Source organism: Paroedura picta, chromosome 11 (genome assembly GCF_049243985.1).
Source record: "Paroedura picta isolate Pp20150507F chromosome 11, Ppicta_v3.0, whole genome shotgun sequence".
Classification (NCBI taxonomy): Eukaryota; Metazoa; Chordata; class Lepidosauria; order Squamata; family Gekkonidae; genus Paroedura; species Paroedura picta.
The window spans coordinates 2,567,000-2,582,675 of NC_135379.1; the positions used below are offsets into that span (position 1 = coordinate 2,567,000).

The following is a 15,676-nucleotide window of genomic DNA, read 5'->3' on the forward strand; positions in this document are numbered from 1 at the left end:
ACACAGAATCTCAAAAGTTGGAAGGAGCTGTAGAAACCCTGTGCTCAATGTAGGACCCACTGTCTTAAAGCATGCATAATTGTCCAGGTGCTGCTGGAAGACCACCAGTGGGGGGGAGCGCCCCTCCTGCTTAGGCAGCAGCCCATCCCACTACAGAACTAATCTGAAAATTGTTTTCCTGTATCTAGCTGGTACCGTTCTCCATGTAGCTTAAACCCATGACTGAGTCCTGTGCTGCGAGCAGGAACTGCTCCCTGGTCCCCTCCAAGTGACAACCTTCCCGACCCTTCAAGAGAGCCATCCTGTCCCCTCTCAGCCTCCTCTTCTCCAGGCTAAACATTCCCAAGCCCCTCAGCCGGTCCTCGTCGGGCTTAGTCCCCAGGCCCCGGATCGTCCTCGTCACTCTCTTCTGCACCCTCCCCATTCAAGAGGGGACCTCCCTTGCTGCGAGGAGCATCATACGGGTTTCTATAGATTGGTGACATAATGTTCCAGTGCCCACATCCTTGGCAGGGTCGGCCCCAGCTAGCGTTTGGAAGAGGCCTCGAAGGAACACCCGGGCCCTGATGCAGGGGGTAGCAGGCCATGGCAAACCACCTTTCCCGACAGTCTTTTCATCTCCTGGCTATATTGCACACATGCCTTACGATTAATAATTAAAAATGATAATGTCGGACAGCCCATGGCTCTTGCTCTGTGCCGATGCGGTCAGGCTCCCCGGCAAGGGCAGTTTGGCTGGCTGGTGCAGTTCTGCCTCTGCATGCTCTGCAGGGTGAGCCACGAGCATCCAGGGAGGCTGATGGGGTCGGTGGAAGAGGTGCCCTGGAGTGGCATGGTGGCACAATTTGGAAGGAGCTGCCTGAAGCCAGGGAGATCTTCCTAACCATCTGCCCAAGGGGGGCAGGAGCACATTCTGGGCACGCATTGCTCCAAGGGTCCTCATTGGCCTTGGGATGGCTCCCTTTGGAAACCACACCGAAGATGAACTGCACCTAGGTGTTTGGGGGACCGGGCTAGGATGAGGTCGGTGGGAACCAACGTGCCTTACCGGGCCCTTCCCTGGAGAAGCAGCTTCAAGCAGCTTCAGAACAAATCGAGATGAAAAAAGAAGGAAATGCCACTTGGAAAATCCACCAGAAAGAATCCCATGGGGGAGGGGGACCTCCGAATTGCGCCCAACGAGAGGGGCGTGATCAGTGACATTAGGGAATGCAAATTGAGCGTTGCCGAACCTTCTCTGAGGACGGTCAGTGGAGTGATGCGTTATAGCTGGAAGGTTTATGCAACTGGCACTCCTCATGAGGAAAAGCAGCATCATTTTCCCCGTCACTCCGAATTGGGAGCACTTGAAAACGCACATGAAGCTGCCTCGTATTGGATCAGAACCTCAGTCCATCAGTGTCCGAATCGCCTACCCAGATCTGGCCAAGGCAATATGTTTGTAATAATGTGTATAATGTATGTACATAATGAATTTATATAATGTATATAATGAATTTCAATTCAATTTCTCTTACAATTCTTTTATATACCAGAAAGAACAACCATAACAGCTTCTAGAGAAATTCTAGATAAATCCTTCTAGATACATCCTCCAATGGAGGATTCAACCACTGATGAAATCAATGAAAACGGATTTTTTTCCGTATTGTACTCCCATCTGGCAGCAGATCTCCAGGGTCTTGGGTTCAGATCTTTCACTTCGCCCAGTAGGTACGTAAATACTATGAAGTTGCAACAGATTTATTGTGGCCAGCCAGAAGCAGAAGTGGTTGGCCCTGGGTGGTCTCTTTCAAAACGTACAGAGACCCCAGCTACGGGGGGGGGGGGGGGGAGGAAACCGTGCCTGGAGCTCCTTAGCACAAAGTCAGGATTAAAAAAAAAAAATAGTTCATCCGAGTGAACAGGGCAGGGCTGTGTGGGACCACTGCTGGAACCCCGGCTGAAATGTGTTTCTTTCTCAAGAGGCAAACAGCACTCTAAGACACAAAATACAGTTGCCAACCTCCAGGGGAGGCCAGGTGGTTTCCTGGAATTACAACTGAATGAGAGTTGCCCCAGAGGAAATGACTGCTTTGGAGGGTGGATTCTGGTATATTCTGCTGAGACCCGCTCCCCGCTCCAACTAACCCCCCCTCCCCCCAAAAATCCAGTTATTTCCCAACTCAGACCTGGGAGCTGTGCCCCTCATAGACCCTGGGCACGGTGTTGAATTGCCAGCTTCAGGTTGGGAAATCCCTGGAGGTTTTCTTTGGGGGGGGGGATGGCAGGGTATTGGGAGAGGAGAGACCTCAGGAGGATAAAATGTCCTGCAATCCTCCTTGCAAAGTGGCCATTTTTTCCAGGGGGATGGACCTGGGTCGGCTGAAGATCAGTTGTCAATAGCACAGGTTCTCCAGCTGCCCCCTGGAGGTTGGGAACTCTGGCAGGGCAGGAATCTAGAACAGTCTCCCTTTGCTGGTCCCTGGAGATACAGATTCAGGAACTGCAGGTTCTGTTTGGCTCCTCCAGAATCATAGAGGGGCATGGAATAGGGGTCACTGTGGGTGGGCAGGTAGTTGTGAATTTCCTGCCTTGAGGAGGGGGTTGGACTAGATGGGCCTGGAGGTCCCTCCCAGTTCTATGATTCCACAACTTTCTTCCAGGGTTCTTTCTCCCCCTCTTTTATTCCCAGGGAGATTAGCCCCGCAAGCCAGGCAAGGAGCGGGACGGGGAATCTGAGATGAGATCTAGACCCTGGCGGAGATCTACTTTACAGGACCTGCCATCATTTCTGTTCCGGCCTCTGATCTGTGAGAGCCTCCAAAACCCATGCAGAACAGGGGTGGGGCTGGGCAGGGCATGGAGAAATGGGGTGAAATGGGGGACGCATTGGCTTGCAGAGAAGTCCGGACTTCAGGCCTGTGTCCCAGAACTGACCCTGACCCACCACTCCTTTGCAAGGAGCCTTTCAATGCAGCTCCACAGCGCCACCTGCTGCCACGACTTCCTCACTGCAGCGCCCAGGAAGAGAAAACTTTTTCCACATCTAGGAAGCGGCCTTAAGCCGAACCCGGCCCTTGGTCCAGGAAGGTTGGTGCTGTCTGCTCAGGCTGAGCGTTTGCACATGGCCTCCTCTCTGCTCTCGCTTAGCTCGGACCTTCTGCATACCAAACAGGGGTTCTTCCACTTAGACACAGCCCCTCCCTGCAAGAAAAATCTTTGCCTGTATTTGCATCACAAAAAAATGCATGAATATGTGACGCACCCATCTCTTGAACCAGGCCCTCAGTCCACCCAGGTCAGTTTTGTCTACTCAGCCTGACAGCCGCTCTCCAGGGTCTCAGTCAGATGTCTTTCCCATCCCCTCCTGCCTGGTCTTTTCAACCAGAGAGGCCGAGGATTGAACTGGGGACCTTCTGCCTGCCAAGCAGAGGCTCCAGCAGAGAAACATGGCCCGTCTCCAAACTGTCTCCAGGAATTCCTTTCAGATCTTCTGCAACCAGTAGCAGGATGGACCCATGAAGTGCCTCCAGGGGAAGAGATCTCTATTCAGGAGAGCAGCTGTAACCCTAGAAATGTCTGCTCCCTTATAGGATTGCGGGCAATCTGGCTTGGTGCCCAAATGTCCTGCACCTTTAACAGAAGTCTGGCAAGTGGACTTGGGAAGGGGAAACTTTTTTTTGACACGGAGGTCCCTGACTTCACCTGGCAGAACCCCCAGTGAGTCCAGGGTCACTCCCCAGAGGCAGGCAAAGGCAAACCACCTCCAAACAAGCCCTGGCTCAGCCCAGGCAAGCCTGATCCCATCCCATCTTGGAAGCTAAGGAGGGTTGGCCCCGGCTAGTGCTTGGATGGTGAGACGTGAGGCTGGACTGGAGGGACCCTCCCTGGCCTGACCCAGCAGGGCTGATGTTCCTCATTGCTTGGCAAGACCAGCTTTTGGCCCAGAGCCTTGGAGAGCCACTGCCCATCAGAGCAGACCGGCCTGGACCACAGGGACCAAAGGCCTGACTCTTCATCAGGCTAGATTCTGGCGGGTCACTGTGTTGACCTGCAGCAGCAGAAGCAAGTGTGAGTCCAGGGGCACCTTTCAGGCCGACAAAGTGTGCCTGCACACAAAAGCTTATACCTTCCCTCAAAAGGTCTCGGTCTTCAAGATGCCACCGGACTCAAACTTGGTTCAGTACTAGGCTGTCCCATCCATTTTAACACAGCAGGCCGGCCGTAGCCCCTTCCCGCCCCATGTATGCGCATGGCCCTTTCCCTGGAGACGGGACTTCTCATTCCCCTGTTCCCCGCTGGGTCTTGGCAAGCCCACCCCTCCCATCCCCATGGCCATGCAGCTCAGCTGGGCCTTTACAGCCTTCTGATTTCACAGTGACTCCTCTTCCCTGCAGCTCAGGGTCCCACCGCTCGGCTGATAACCCCCGGCTTCCTTTCTCACCATCTCCTCCCTACTTAGCACGTAGGTGAGAGGCCCTCCGCATTATTATGCAGTGCGGTTATTTGGCTGTTGTTTTCCTTTCAATGGGATATCTTTCTCCCCCCTATTTCCTTTCAAGGGACTGAGAATCGAGCTGGGAAATATGCTTTAAGAAAAGGGAGGGCCCGGGGCAGGCGTTTTATGGCCTGGGGGACGTTCTCCGTGTAAAGGCTTCGGGCATTTCAAAACCTCCAGCTCGTAAAAGGAAGCTCCCACCTAGGCGGGAGAGGTGGCCCGTGCTTCTTGCCGGCAATCCATAGCAATCTCCTTACAGCGTAAGAAAATTTATTTCCCTCCATAAAAACATTTTGTCCTTTTCAACTGGGACAGGGGGTAGGATTGGGCTGTTGTTTTCCTAATGAGCCAGGTGGGTCAGAGGCAGTTCCCATGGGTTTGCTTTCTTGCCTGGACGGATTTTCATCCCATTTTGCAGGTTTACCACTGACTTTGGGATGGGGGGCAGGCAGCGTTGAAAGAACTACCACAAGAAGCCTTAAGCCCCAGATTTACTGGAAGGGCCCTGGCTCAGTGGCAGAGCATCTGCTTGGTGTGCAGAAGGTCCCTGGTTCAATCCCCAACGTCTCCAGTTAAAAGGACTGAGCAAGTGACAGGAAAAACCTCTGAGTGAGTCCCTAGAGAGCTGTTGCCAGTCTGAGTAGATGGACAGGAGGGAACTTTTGGTTTCAAATCTCACAGCACTGTAGAGATCAAGGTTTCCAGAATACCAACTTTCAAGAGTGAAAAACTATGCCTAGTACAGCACTGGCTAGATATCAGGGAAAATTCTTCACAGTCTGAGCAGTTCAGCCATGGAAGGGGCTGCCTAAGGAGGTGGGGAGCTCCCACTCACTGGCGGTCTTCAAGCAGCGGCTGGACAGATCCTTCTCCTGGATGCTTGAGGCTGATCCTGCACTGAGCAGGCGGTGGACTAGATGGCCTATAGAGTCCCTTTCCACTGTCATTCTATGATACTATGAAAAAGGTCCTTTTGTCAGACACACATTTATTGTGTTTATACCCCTTGCTTAAAGAAATTCAGGGCTGCATACCAGGGTTTCATTCCGTCCCCTTTCCCCCCTCTAATAACCATCCAGTGATGAGGTCAATATCGAACAAGCAGAACTGATCCATGCCTCACCTGTAACTCAATGCAGGAATCAACACACCTATCCTTCCCCTCATATATTAACACTAAAGCGATAACTGTTTTCCTTTGAGAAAAGCACGTTACTTATCTTCCTTGAAACGGGTTCATCTTACAAGACACCATCAGTTTCCACAATGTGCCTAAAGTTTGCATCCCTTCTCTATTCAAATATTCTCATTTACAGGTGAGGAGAGCCACTTTGGGCTGAATCAGCAGAACAAAGATTGACTCCAGTGGCATCTTAAAGACCAACCAGGTTCAATTCTGGTATAAGTTTTTGTGTTAATGTACACGGCTCCAGATGCATTGATTCAGGAGGGTAACCGTGTTGGTCTGAAGCAGCAGGACAAAATCCGAGTCCAGGGGATCCTTGAAGACCCACCAAGTTTAATTCTGGGTCGAAGCTTTCATGTTGCATGCACACTTCTTCAGACACATTGATTTGGAAGGGGGGGGGGGTAGCCGTGCTGATCTGAAGCAGCAGAAAAAAGTTTTGATTCAGTAGCCCAAGTATGCTTGCACACCTTAATTTATACCCAGAATTAAACTTCACTGACACCCCACTATTATAAACCAATTGATAGAAACTTGAAACTCCACACGCACTGCCAAATACGAACAGCGGCCTTTCTTGAACAGAAGGGTAATGAACTTGAGATAATTGAAGTGCCTCAGATACAACAATGGGGACCACAATCCTTGCTTTAGATTTCATAGATTCAAGTGGGTAAATTCAAGTGTTGGTCTAAGTAGCACAATAAAATCAAGAGTCGAGTAGCACTTTTAAGACCAACCAAGATTTATTCAGGGCGTGAGCTTTCGAGTGCAAGCACTGCTTGCACTCGAAAGCTCACACCTTGAATAAATCTTGGTTGGTCTTAAAGGTGCTACTCGACTCTGGTTTTAGATTTAATAGATGCTTTGCTTATGACACGAATTCTATCGCTGCTATCTCAATGACCCTCGATGGGAACGACGACACACAAAGCAAGAGAAGTCGACAGAGTAGGAAGGGCGGGATAGAGATGTATAAAGTTATGCAGGGGGGGCAGTGGAGGAAGTGGAAGGATCCTGTCTCCCCCCCACCCCCTCCCCTAATAGGAGAACTCACAAGCCCTGCCCCTGCATCGTGAGGCAGGGGGGGGGGCAATTGGTCAGGAGGGACGAAGGGAATCATTTCCTCACCGACTTGTGGAATTCACAGCCCCGTGACCTGGTCATGAGCTGGTTTAAATGGTGGTCAGGGAGACCCACTGCTGGAGTCGTGGGGAGGGGTGGGTCGTTCAGGGCTTTGGCTAAGAGGGGGGGTCCCCTTCCCCACTCAAGGGACCCCTCCCATCCCAAGGCAGGGTGACTGCCCTTATTCTGTTTCAAGAGACTGCCCTCCCCCGGTGGAGCTTCCTTTTCAGTCAGGGCACAGACCCCTGTAGGGCTGATTGCTCAGGCGTGCCAACACACCAGGCAAGGCGTGGAATTCTCCCGGAATACAACAGATCTCTAATGAGATTAGCTTCCCCCGGATAAAATGGCTGCTTAGGAGGGTGGACCCTACAGCGCTATACGCTGCTGACGTCCCACCTCCCTAAAGTCTCCAGGAATTTCCCCACCCAGAGATGGCAACTGTAGGTTCCTGCTATTCCCTCCTTTTCCTGAGGCACGCAGGGTGCCTGGCAGCACAGGCCCACAAGAAGACTGGCAGCGAGGCCTGAATATGAGGGGGGAAACCTGAGGCCTATAGGCCGCTCCCTTTAAGGTTGTCAACCTGGACATTTGGGGGTGGAGACAGGGGAGGACAGGTTTCGGGGACCTCAGCAAGGTATCATGGCACAGAGCCGACCCTCCAAAACAGCAGCTTTTCTCCAGGGGAGCTGATCTCAGCAGTCGGGTAATCCCAGATCTCCAGGCCCCACCTGGAGGTTGTCAATCCAATCTCAGGTCACTGGCTACTGGCTACAATCATTATATGGAACCTCCATGTTCAGAGGCAGAAAAGTCTTCAGGGAAGGCCAACCAAAGGGAGAGTTTTAAACCTCCATACTCAGAGCGGCTTAAAAGTGGGAAAGAACGCCTTTTGAGTCACGCCAAGGACTTTTCGGGGACGGTGCTTTAATGTTGCAATCCTCTACACATATGAGACAATTAAAAAGCGACAGTATATTCCTCGTGGAAATAAAACATTCGGGGCGCTATAGAGCTGGTGACAAAATCGTTAAACAGAAGTAGAAAGGAGGTGGCCCATGCTGCCTTTCCCCGAGTGTAGAAATCTAGGGCCACAGCACAGGGCTCTCAAGGAAGGGGCGAGGAATTTGGGAATCCTCCAAATGCAAAACGATCTAACCCAAAGGACATACTTGTGTCTAGCTGTCCCCCTGGGCGAGATCTGCTTGCCCAGGGCCGTATCCCAGTTTGCCAGAGGCCTCCAACTCCAGCCTCCATTAGCAAGGTGTCCCTGACTTCTACCCACTGAGGTTTCTCCTTCTTCTATAAGGTGCCAGCCCTGGGAAATCTTCTGCCCTGAGGGGCTTGCAGGTACCATGAGACTCTCGGCCGGTTGGCACAGTGACCTTGGGCAAAGGACCGCCCTCGCTTCAAGGGACCCCCCCCCCCGAGCCTGGGCAAAGCTCACTCTGGGGCAGAATCTATCTGGGGCAGAATCTATCTGTCGGGTTCCCCCCCTGCTGCTGCGCATGAACAGACCGTTCCACAGACGGAATGCCAAGAGTGCAGCGTGGCACAAGTCCACCTCTGTGCATCAAGCAGTTATGCGTTCAGCTGTGTACACCTGAGAAGTACATTTCTGCGTCTCCCACATTCAAAAAGAGACCAGGTTTCGCCGGCCAAGCCCACCGCCCTGGAGATTTTTAAAAAGACCACCCAATTGTGCTCTCCCTGGGCCCAGAAAGAGCCCAACGGAATGGCCGTTATTTCATTATTTTTCTCCAACGCCGTTTGACGTCCGAACTGGTGCAGGCATTTGACCTTTTTTTGTTTTTGCTTAACCCCGAGCGGCACTGACCGGCAGCGATGACAGAGCGTTACCTCTGTGCAACTCAAAGGCTGGCCTTCTAGCATTTGGGACGCTTCCGGCTTCTCCGGATTTTTTGTTCCAGGGAGCTGAGCTAAGCCCGACCCCTCTCTTCTCTGACTTATAGGACGTATACAAAACCACATAAAGGAATGACAGGCACAGATATTTCTCTGACGGGGAACGCTGAGCTCTCCCCCGTCCTGGCACAAAGGAGCTTGACCTCAAACGGGACGGCCGAGAATTGGACGCTTGCATTCTTTTTCTTTTTGGGCCTCCCCAATTCCAAGCGAGGATTTAATCGTCAGAGTCCGTGTCATGCCTCCTCCTGGCTCTGTGCGCCGTGGGGGACTTGCTTCTTCTCCTTTGGTGACCCCCTGAACCCCTGCTCCGGGGAGACCCGGACAGGCTGTCCCTCAAACCTGGCCTCTCCTTCCTCCCCGGCGCGGGAGAGCGTGTCCTCTCTGAGGGCCGGCCGCAGGGGGTCCCTTCTTTCCCGGGGCCCGGGGAGGCCGGGCTGTGGCGCCACCTGCTGGGCGGTTTCTGTTCTCCTCGGGCGGGTGATGAATGGCTGTCGGGGCGGTTGGCTCCGGCCTGCTGGGCTGATGATGGATGGCGCTTGGCAGGGGGGTCGGGCAGCCTTTGTCTGCGGAAACAACATCAGAAACAAAACACACAAGTTGCAGCCAGGTCACATCATCGGGTGTCCTCAGCGAGCTCAGGAGAAGCCAGGCAGGGTGAGCAGCCCGGCTGCAAGAGAGCTGCAGGCACTGTGGCAGGGGGGCTGTCTTCAGGCTTCCAAACACCTAAGAGATTCCCCCCTTCCCGTCAGCCCATTCATTCACGCAACTAGCAGTGAGGAAGGCCCCACGTGCAGAAGGGAAATCCAGCAACCTTGCGATATCAGGACAGATGGACCCACGTTCTAGCTGGATCTGAGGAAGTGAGCAGCGACTCAAAAAAACTCCTCCCAAGCCAATTCTATAGGTGTTATTCTATAAGGTGTCACCAGACTCTGGATCTTTTCTCCTGCTACAGACAGGCCAACGGGGCTACCCATCTTGAGCTAACTCCATGGAAGGCACCAAAACTAGCCAGGCAGACAGGAAATCCACCAACTTTGGGATACGAGGACAGAGGGACCCATGTTCTAGCTGTATCTGAAGAAGTGAGCAGGGACTCCCAAAAGCTCCTGCCCTGCCCCAAATTTTGTTAGTGCTCCTTTTCAGGTGCTCCTGGCCTCTGGCTCTTTTCTCCTGCTGCAGGCAGACTAACGTGGCCCCCCAGCTAGATCTATCTCCACAGAAGGCCCCACGTTCAGCCAGTCAATGGCGGGGGGGGGGGGGGTTGTGTAGGACCCACTGCGTGCATCTGAAGCAGTGTTTCTCAGCCCACAAAAAGATTATTCTGCAATACACATGTGAATCTTCTAAGATGCAACTAAACTAATGTTTAAAGAATCTGCAGGCTGTGTATGGCAGACTCTTGGAATTGCGGCCAGATGTATCCCCCCTCTATAATGTTTTCAGGCCTGTGCTCATGGACACACACAAAGCCAACTTCCTCATGCTAGTCATTCGGTCTATCAAGGCCAGTGTTGCCAGCTCTGAGTGGCAGCTGCTCTCCTGGGTCTCAAGGAGAGAGAACGGCCTTTCCCGGCCCCTGAGATCCTTTCCAACGAAAGATGCTGGGGCTCAAGCCAGAGACCTTGGCCTTGCAGAGCCTGTGCTCTTTCATGGAGCCACAGGCCCACCTTAATTACTCTCCAAGGGGAGTAGTGCGTTCCCCACAAAGGGCCACCAAAATACCTTTCTCCATTATCCGGGGAACTGGAAGGGGAAGCAGTTTTCTTTTTGTGGCGCTTTTCCTTTTTCTTCTCTTTCTTGTGTTTCTTCTTCTTCTTCTTCTCCTTCTTCCTGGATCTCTTGGCGGCTTCCGGCCTGGGTGGTTCAAAAGAAGTGAGCTGTGACTTACTCTGCTAACGCCTAAGGACTCACTCCTTTGCACAGGCCTGCACAGTCACAGCGTGTGACTCTCAGGCTGCCCCCATCCTCCCCCGGCCCAAGGAAAGACAACCAGGAAACGGCTGCTGAGTCGGGTCTTACGGTATTGCTTCTGCATCTTCTACTTTGTCCGGTTTTCTTTTCGCCACAGAAACCTCCGGACTGCTCACCACTTGGTGGTGCTAGCATTTCGGAGACAGGGAGAGAGAGAGGAAAAATATCCGAGTGAAGAAATCCTGCTGGGGTTTCAAGAACCTTTGAAGAGCCGGAAGGGAAGGTGGGGGCAGGAAAGAGAGAAGAGAGCTTACCGTGAAGACCGACAGTCCCAGCTTAGCTGCTTCCTTGTCTTCTCTGGAGAGGACCATCCGACTTCCGGCACTTCTGCAAACAAGGGAGACTGGAATGGGAGGTCTGGTGCTGAGTAGCAGTTCAAGGATCAGACTAAGTTCATGGATGGTTCCTGGAGGACCTTGAGCCTCTCTCTCTCTCTCTCTGTCTGTCTCTCTCTGTCTCTGTCTCTCTGTCTCTGTCTGTCTCTCTCTCTCTCTGTCTCTGTCTCTCTCTCTCTCTCTCTCTCTCTCAAAGCCTAGCCTACCTATTTGTTTTGGATGCTGAAAAACTCGAGAGTTAAACTGGTATGTTTACTTTTTTCCTGTACCCCTCTTTTTTAAAAAAATATTTTCCTCCTTTTCCTTTTTATCTTTGTTGAACTTTTATCTTTTTGTAAAACATTTCCAATATATCTTTTTAAAAACGAACCATGTTAAAGAGTAGCAGATCTAAGGGCCCCGAAATGCTATATTTATATAACAAATGTATTATCAGAGGAAAATATACTATTGCAAATGAATTAAAAACACAGGCCCAATATAATAGCCTCAAATCAGAATACAGTTTTTTCAAAGATGGCAGAATATGCATCAATCAATCAAAACTGTGTCAAACAGAAACCAATAAATACATACAAACTGTCAAATATAAATATATAAATATAAAATGTGACCCTGACCCTTGGACCAATCTAAAACTTATCAATATTAACCATGACAAAAGGCAGAGATATAATTTCAGAGGCCTCATATCAATAAACGTCAGATAGTACACTTTCCTATCCTGGTCCAAGGAAATAAAGCACAGATGCAGTTTGGAACCAATTTTATTATAGTGGCATCAACTGTAATAAATCCATAGTATTTTCCTAGATTCGATAAATGGGTTGGCTATATAGATAAGGCATTCTCCCCCACCCACTGCCTCTTCCCTGGACAGGAACGCCGCAAACCACGTGACGGACACCCCGCCTACCTCGAACTCCCCAGGCCAAGCACCCGATCCACGCTCTTCTCATCCCGTTCAGCCCCATCTCGTTTGCAGACTTCAGCAAGATCCTTGGGAAAAGAATTTCGGATAGAAGCTTTTAGACTCGGCAGTCCCTTGTTGGGGGAGGGACCAGGAAGAGGCTACAGCTGTGAGCTGTCTGGACTTCCTCTCCCGTAGGCACCGTTCAGGGCCAAGGCTCCCCCGCCCACCCGGCTGTCGGGAGTGAAAGTTGGCCTTCAGCTCCATGCAAAAGGAAACCCAAGTACCTCTTTGCTGAGCCCGGTCGGCTGCTTCTTCATGTTCTTGTAGCCCCTGAAAAGACAGAGTGGGAAGAAGGGAGTCACCAAAAAGAAAGGCAGGGGGAGAAGTCGAAGAAGAAAAAACAAAACGATGCAGAAGGAAAAGAACTTTTAATAATCGTGCATTTCACAGGCAGCTTCCTCAGGGGGAATCAACTGAAATAGTATAAAATGCAAGAATTTATTTTTATTTTATTTAAAATTAAATGCCTAGGCTGCCCCTCCTCAATGATGGACATGGGGCAGTTTGCAACAATAATATACATGTAAAAGCTATAAAACCCTAAAAAATAATAAGAATATATTTAATACATCATTGAAAAATTTAAAAAATATAGAGTCCAATTCATTAGCTGGTAGCCCAAAATTCGAGGAAAGAAAAGAGGTTTTGTTTTATCTGCTTCCACTTGTCCCTTTCTGAGGGGCAACCGGTCTGCCACGGCAGGAACAGGATGCCAGACAAGACCCAGCATCAGTAGCACACGCCTTAAATTCCCAACATGGCCAGTCAAGCTTACAAAGCTGCCAGCATGGCCTCCTCTTCTGCCCGCCGGATGGCAGCTAGCTCTTCTGTCCGAGAGGGGGCCGCCTCGTTTTTCTTCTCCTTGGTGTACCACGTGAGGTCCTTCCCTTTCTGCCAACGGCCCACGGGGGCCATCAGAGAGTTCCCTGCAGAATTGGGGGGGGGGGGGAGAAAAGCAAACAGGAGACATTAGAATGCCATGTAATTTGGAATGGGAGTTTGGAAGGTATGTGTTTTTATTCTATTCATTTATTTATAATAAATAAAGATTTTATTTGTATACCAACCCATCCCTGATGTATGGTTTTAAAATAATTCATCATCACAAGTGATAAAACAATAACACAGCCGTCCTTCATTAAAAACGCCTCTTATTATGGTTTCCCTGTAGGGGTTTGTCAGAGTTTGGAAAATCTCTCAGCAGATTTTCCAAGTTAGAGAGGCCACTATCTCGTGATGTCACTGCCTGGCCTCAACCACAGGCCTGGGAGGGCAGCTCAGGCCTGCAGGCCCTGCAGAATTGTGTGAGATCCCGGAGGGCCCTGGAATTATAAATACAGATATATTTATAATTCCATTTGCATGCCTCCCTTGCCCAGAGGGCACAAGGCAGCTTGCAAAAAGTCATAAAAATCACATACCCTCAGTAAAACCATAAAAAAACCCACAATTATTGGCTTTAAAAGTAAACCACAGACAAAATTCAATTTCAGAAAGGCCGCCTCTTTCTCCTTAAAGAGAAGGGCGCATAGATGTGTCCTCTGACCATCGCTCAGCGTGTTATAAGTAGGGAGGCTAGACTTTTGATGTCTTAAGCTTTCTCTTGCCTGAGGACAGGGGACATAACTCTGCCCTGCTGGCCACCCCACTCCAGGGGACAGGATGCTGTGGGAGTGTGTATGCACATCAAACCTTGAAGAAAACTTGGTTGGTCTTAAAGAGGCCCCAGGACTCAGATTTTGTTCAGAAGACAACCGTATCAGAGCAAGTTATGAGATGGACCACCGGCAAAGCAAGCGAGACAACCGTCAGCATTTTCATTTTCATACCCAGGTAGTTTTCCCTTTGCTTGTCTGTCTTCACATCCTCCCAGTTGAACTGGTCCTGCCCGCCCCTCACTCCCCCGCGAGAGGAGCCAAACATGGCGGAGAAACCAGTCGGAGCGTCAGAACTCGGATCGCAGGAAAATCAGTCCCAGCCGCCAGCTATCTTGGTCTAGAAGACGTTAAGAAGAAGAGGGGGAGGGGGAGTTGGTTTTTATCCCCTGCTTTTCACTGCCTGAAGAAGTCTCAAAGTGGCTGACAATCGCCTCCCCTTCCTCTCCCCACAACAGACATCCGGTGAGGTAAGTGGGGCTGGGAGAGCTCTGACAGCTCTGTGAGAACAGCACTATCAGGACTGCGATGTGCCCAATGTCACCCAGCTGGCTGCATGTGGAGGGGGAGCAGGGAATCAAACCCATCTCTCCACATTACAAGCCGCTGCTCTTAACCCACACACCACACTGGCTCAAAGGGTGTGAAAAGCTGCTTCGGCATCAGTCGCAAATCCAAAGGTCCATGATCAGACAACCCCCCCCCTTCTCCAGGGTACTTTCCCCATTTGGTGGTAGGCAAGAATTTTTTTTTTAAATCCATGCAAGCTTAGAGCACCTCTGGGCATGCACAGAGTGCGTCCTCTTTTTAAAAACCAGAAATAATGGAATAACATCGAGTGCACCGATCCACGGAACTTAACCTGCTTTTACAGTTTTCCACCAACTGGGGCTAAGCCCAGGATCCTGCTCCTGAGAAGAGCGTGCAGGTTTTTGCAGCCCCAAGCCCCTCTGCGCTCAATGGGGCTGCCCCCCAAGGCAAAGGGCTGCCCCCCTGGCCTGCAAAGGGGCCTTCAAGCCAGCATGGTGCAGCCCCCCTTCCCTCCTGGACCCCCCAGGCAAAGGGACCCCGCTGCCCCCCCCCCCCCCGGGAAAGGCCAGCAGCTCCAGAGACCCCCTCTGGGCAAACTCACGTGCTCCAACCAGCCAGCGCCGACTTCCGGCAGCAACTTCCGGCAGCCCTGGGAGGAACCATTGCGGGAGCGCCGGCGGGGGTGGGAGGGGAGATGCGGGCGGTACCAAATGGCGCGGGGGGGGGAAGGTTGCCAATCGCGCGCTCTGGCTGGCAGGCGCGCTCCAAGGTCGCAGAAGCAGGATCTGGCTGGGGATTTGGGGCATGCGAGGCACGTGTTTTGCTTTGCTTTAAAATAATAATATTTATGAACGTTTTTGGGGGGTAAAGGCAAAGATAACATCTAAAGGAGGGCTGCGAAGGCTGCCCTGCATTGCTCTGACCTTCCCCAACCCCAACTAGTGAGGAGAGATTTGGAATGGAATGTTTCACTGAACCGTATGATTTTATGCGCTCTTATATTGTATTGATTGATGTGCATTATGTTGTAACTGGCCCTGAGTGGTTAGAAAGGGCTGGATTTGAGAATGAAGATTCACTCCTTGTTTTATATCGATCGTATTGCAGAGTGGCACAGAGAAGGAGAGTTGGGTTTTATACCTTGCTTTTCACTACCCAAAGGAGTCTCAAAACAGCTGACAATCGACCTTCCCTTCCTCTCCCAACCGCAGACCTCCTGAGAGGTAGGTTGGGCTGAGAGAGCTCTGAGAGATCTGAGACTAGCCCAGAAGAAGAGGAGGTTTTTTAATTCAGCTTTTCTCTCCCTTAAAGAATCTTAGGGTGGTGTGTGTGTGTGTGTGTGTGTGTACGCGGACATAGCATGGCGCCACTTTTCCTGTACTTTCAAGTTCCAGATTTACAAAAAAATCCTTTGGGGTGGCCAAGCTGTGACTTTCCAAATGGTAATTGTAGTCTGTGGACATCTGGAAAGTCACAGTTCAGCCACCT

The 15,676-nt window shown here is 51.1% G+C and overlaps 1 protein-coding gene across 2 annotated transcripts; it reads right to left on the minus strand.

The window, feature by feature from the left end:
- Positions 1-7,698: 7,698 nt before the first annotated feature.
- On the minus strand, positions 7,699-14,903 carry C11H1orf35 (chromosome 11 C1orf35 homolog). Of its 2 annotated transcripts, none has more exons than XM_077303506.1 (9): positions 14,790-14,903; positions 13,832-13,997; positions 12,778-12,928; positions 12,227-12,272; positions 11,946-12,028; positions 10,949-11,021; positions 10,743-10,822; positions 10,446-10,577; positions 7,699-9,283 (listed from the first exon to the last, which is right to left on the minus strand). In XM_077303506.1, the coding sequence occupies exons 2-9, from the start codon at positions 13,923-13,925 to the stop codon at positions 8,935-8,937; spliced, it is 1,008 nt and encodes a 335-aa protein (XP_077159621.1). In that variant the 5' UTR covers positions 13,926-13,997; positions 14,790-14,903; the 3' UTR covers positions 7,699-8,934. The 2 variants fall into 2 exon arrangements, with proteins under 2 accessions (XP_077159621.1, XP_077159622.1); XM_077303507.1 differs by lacking the exon at positions 14,790-14,903 and adding an exon at positions 14,520-14,675.
- Positions 14,904-15,676: the final 773 nt, after the last annotated feature.

Excerpts from the sequence above, each read along its gene's own strand:
- C11H1orf35 (XM_077303506.1), bottom strand. The coding sequence starts at position 13,925 with ATGTTTGGCTCCTCTCGCGGGGGAGTGAGGGGCGGGCAGGACCAGTTC. Across the intron at positions 12,929-13,831 it reads GCAAAGGGAAAACTACCTGG|GGAACTCTCTGATGGCCCCC; the intron begins GTATGAAAATGA and ends CCAATTCTGCAG. Across the intron at positions 10,823-10,948 it reads TGGGACTGTCGGTCTTCACG|CACCACCAAGTGGTGAGCAG; the intron begins GTAAGCTCTCTT and ends CCGAAATGCTAG.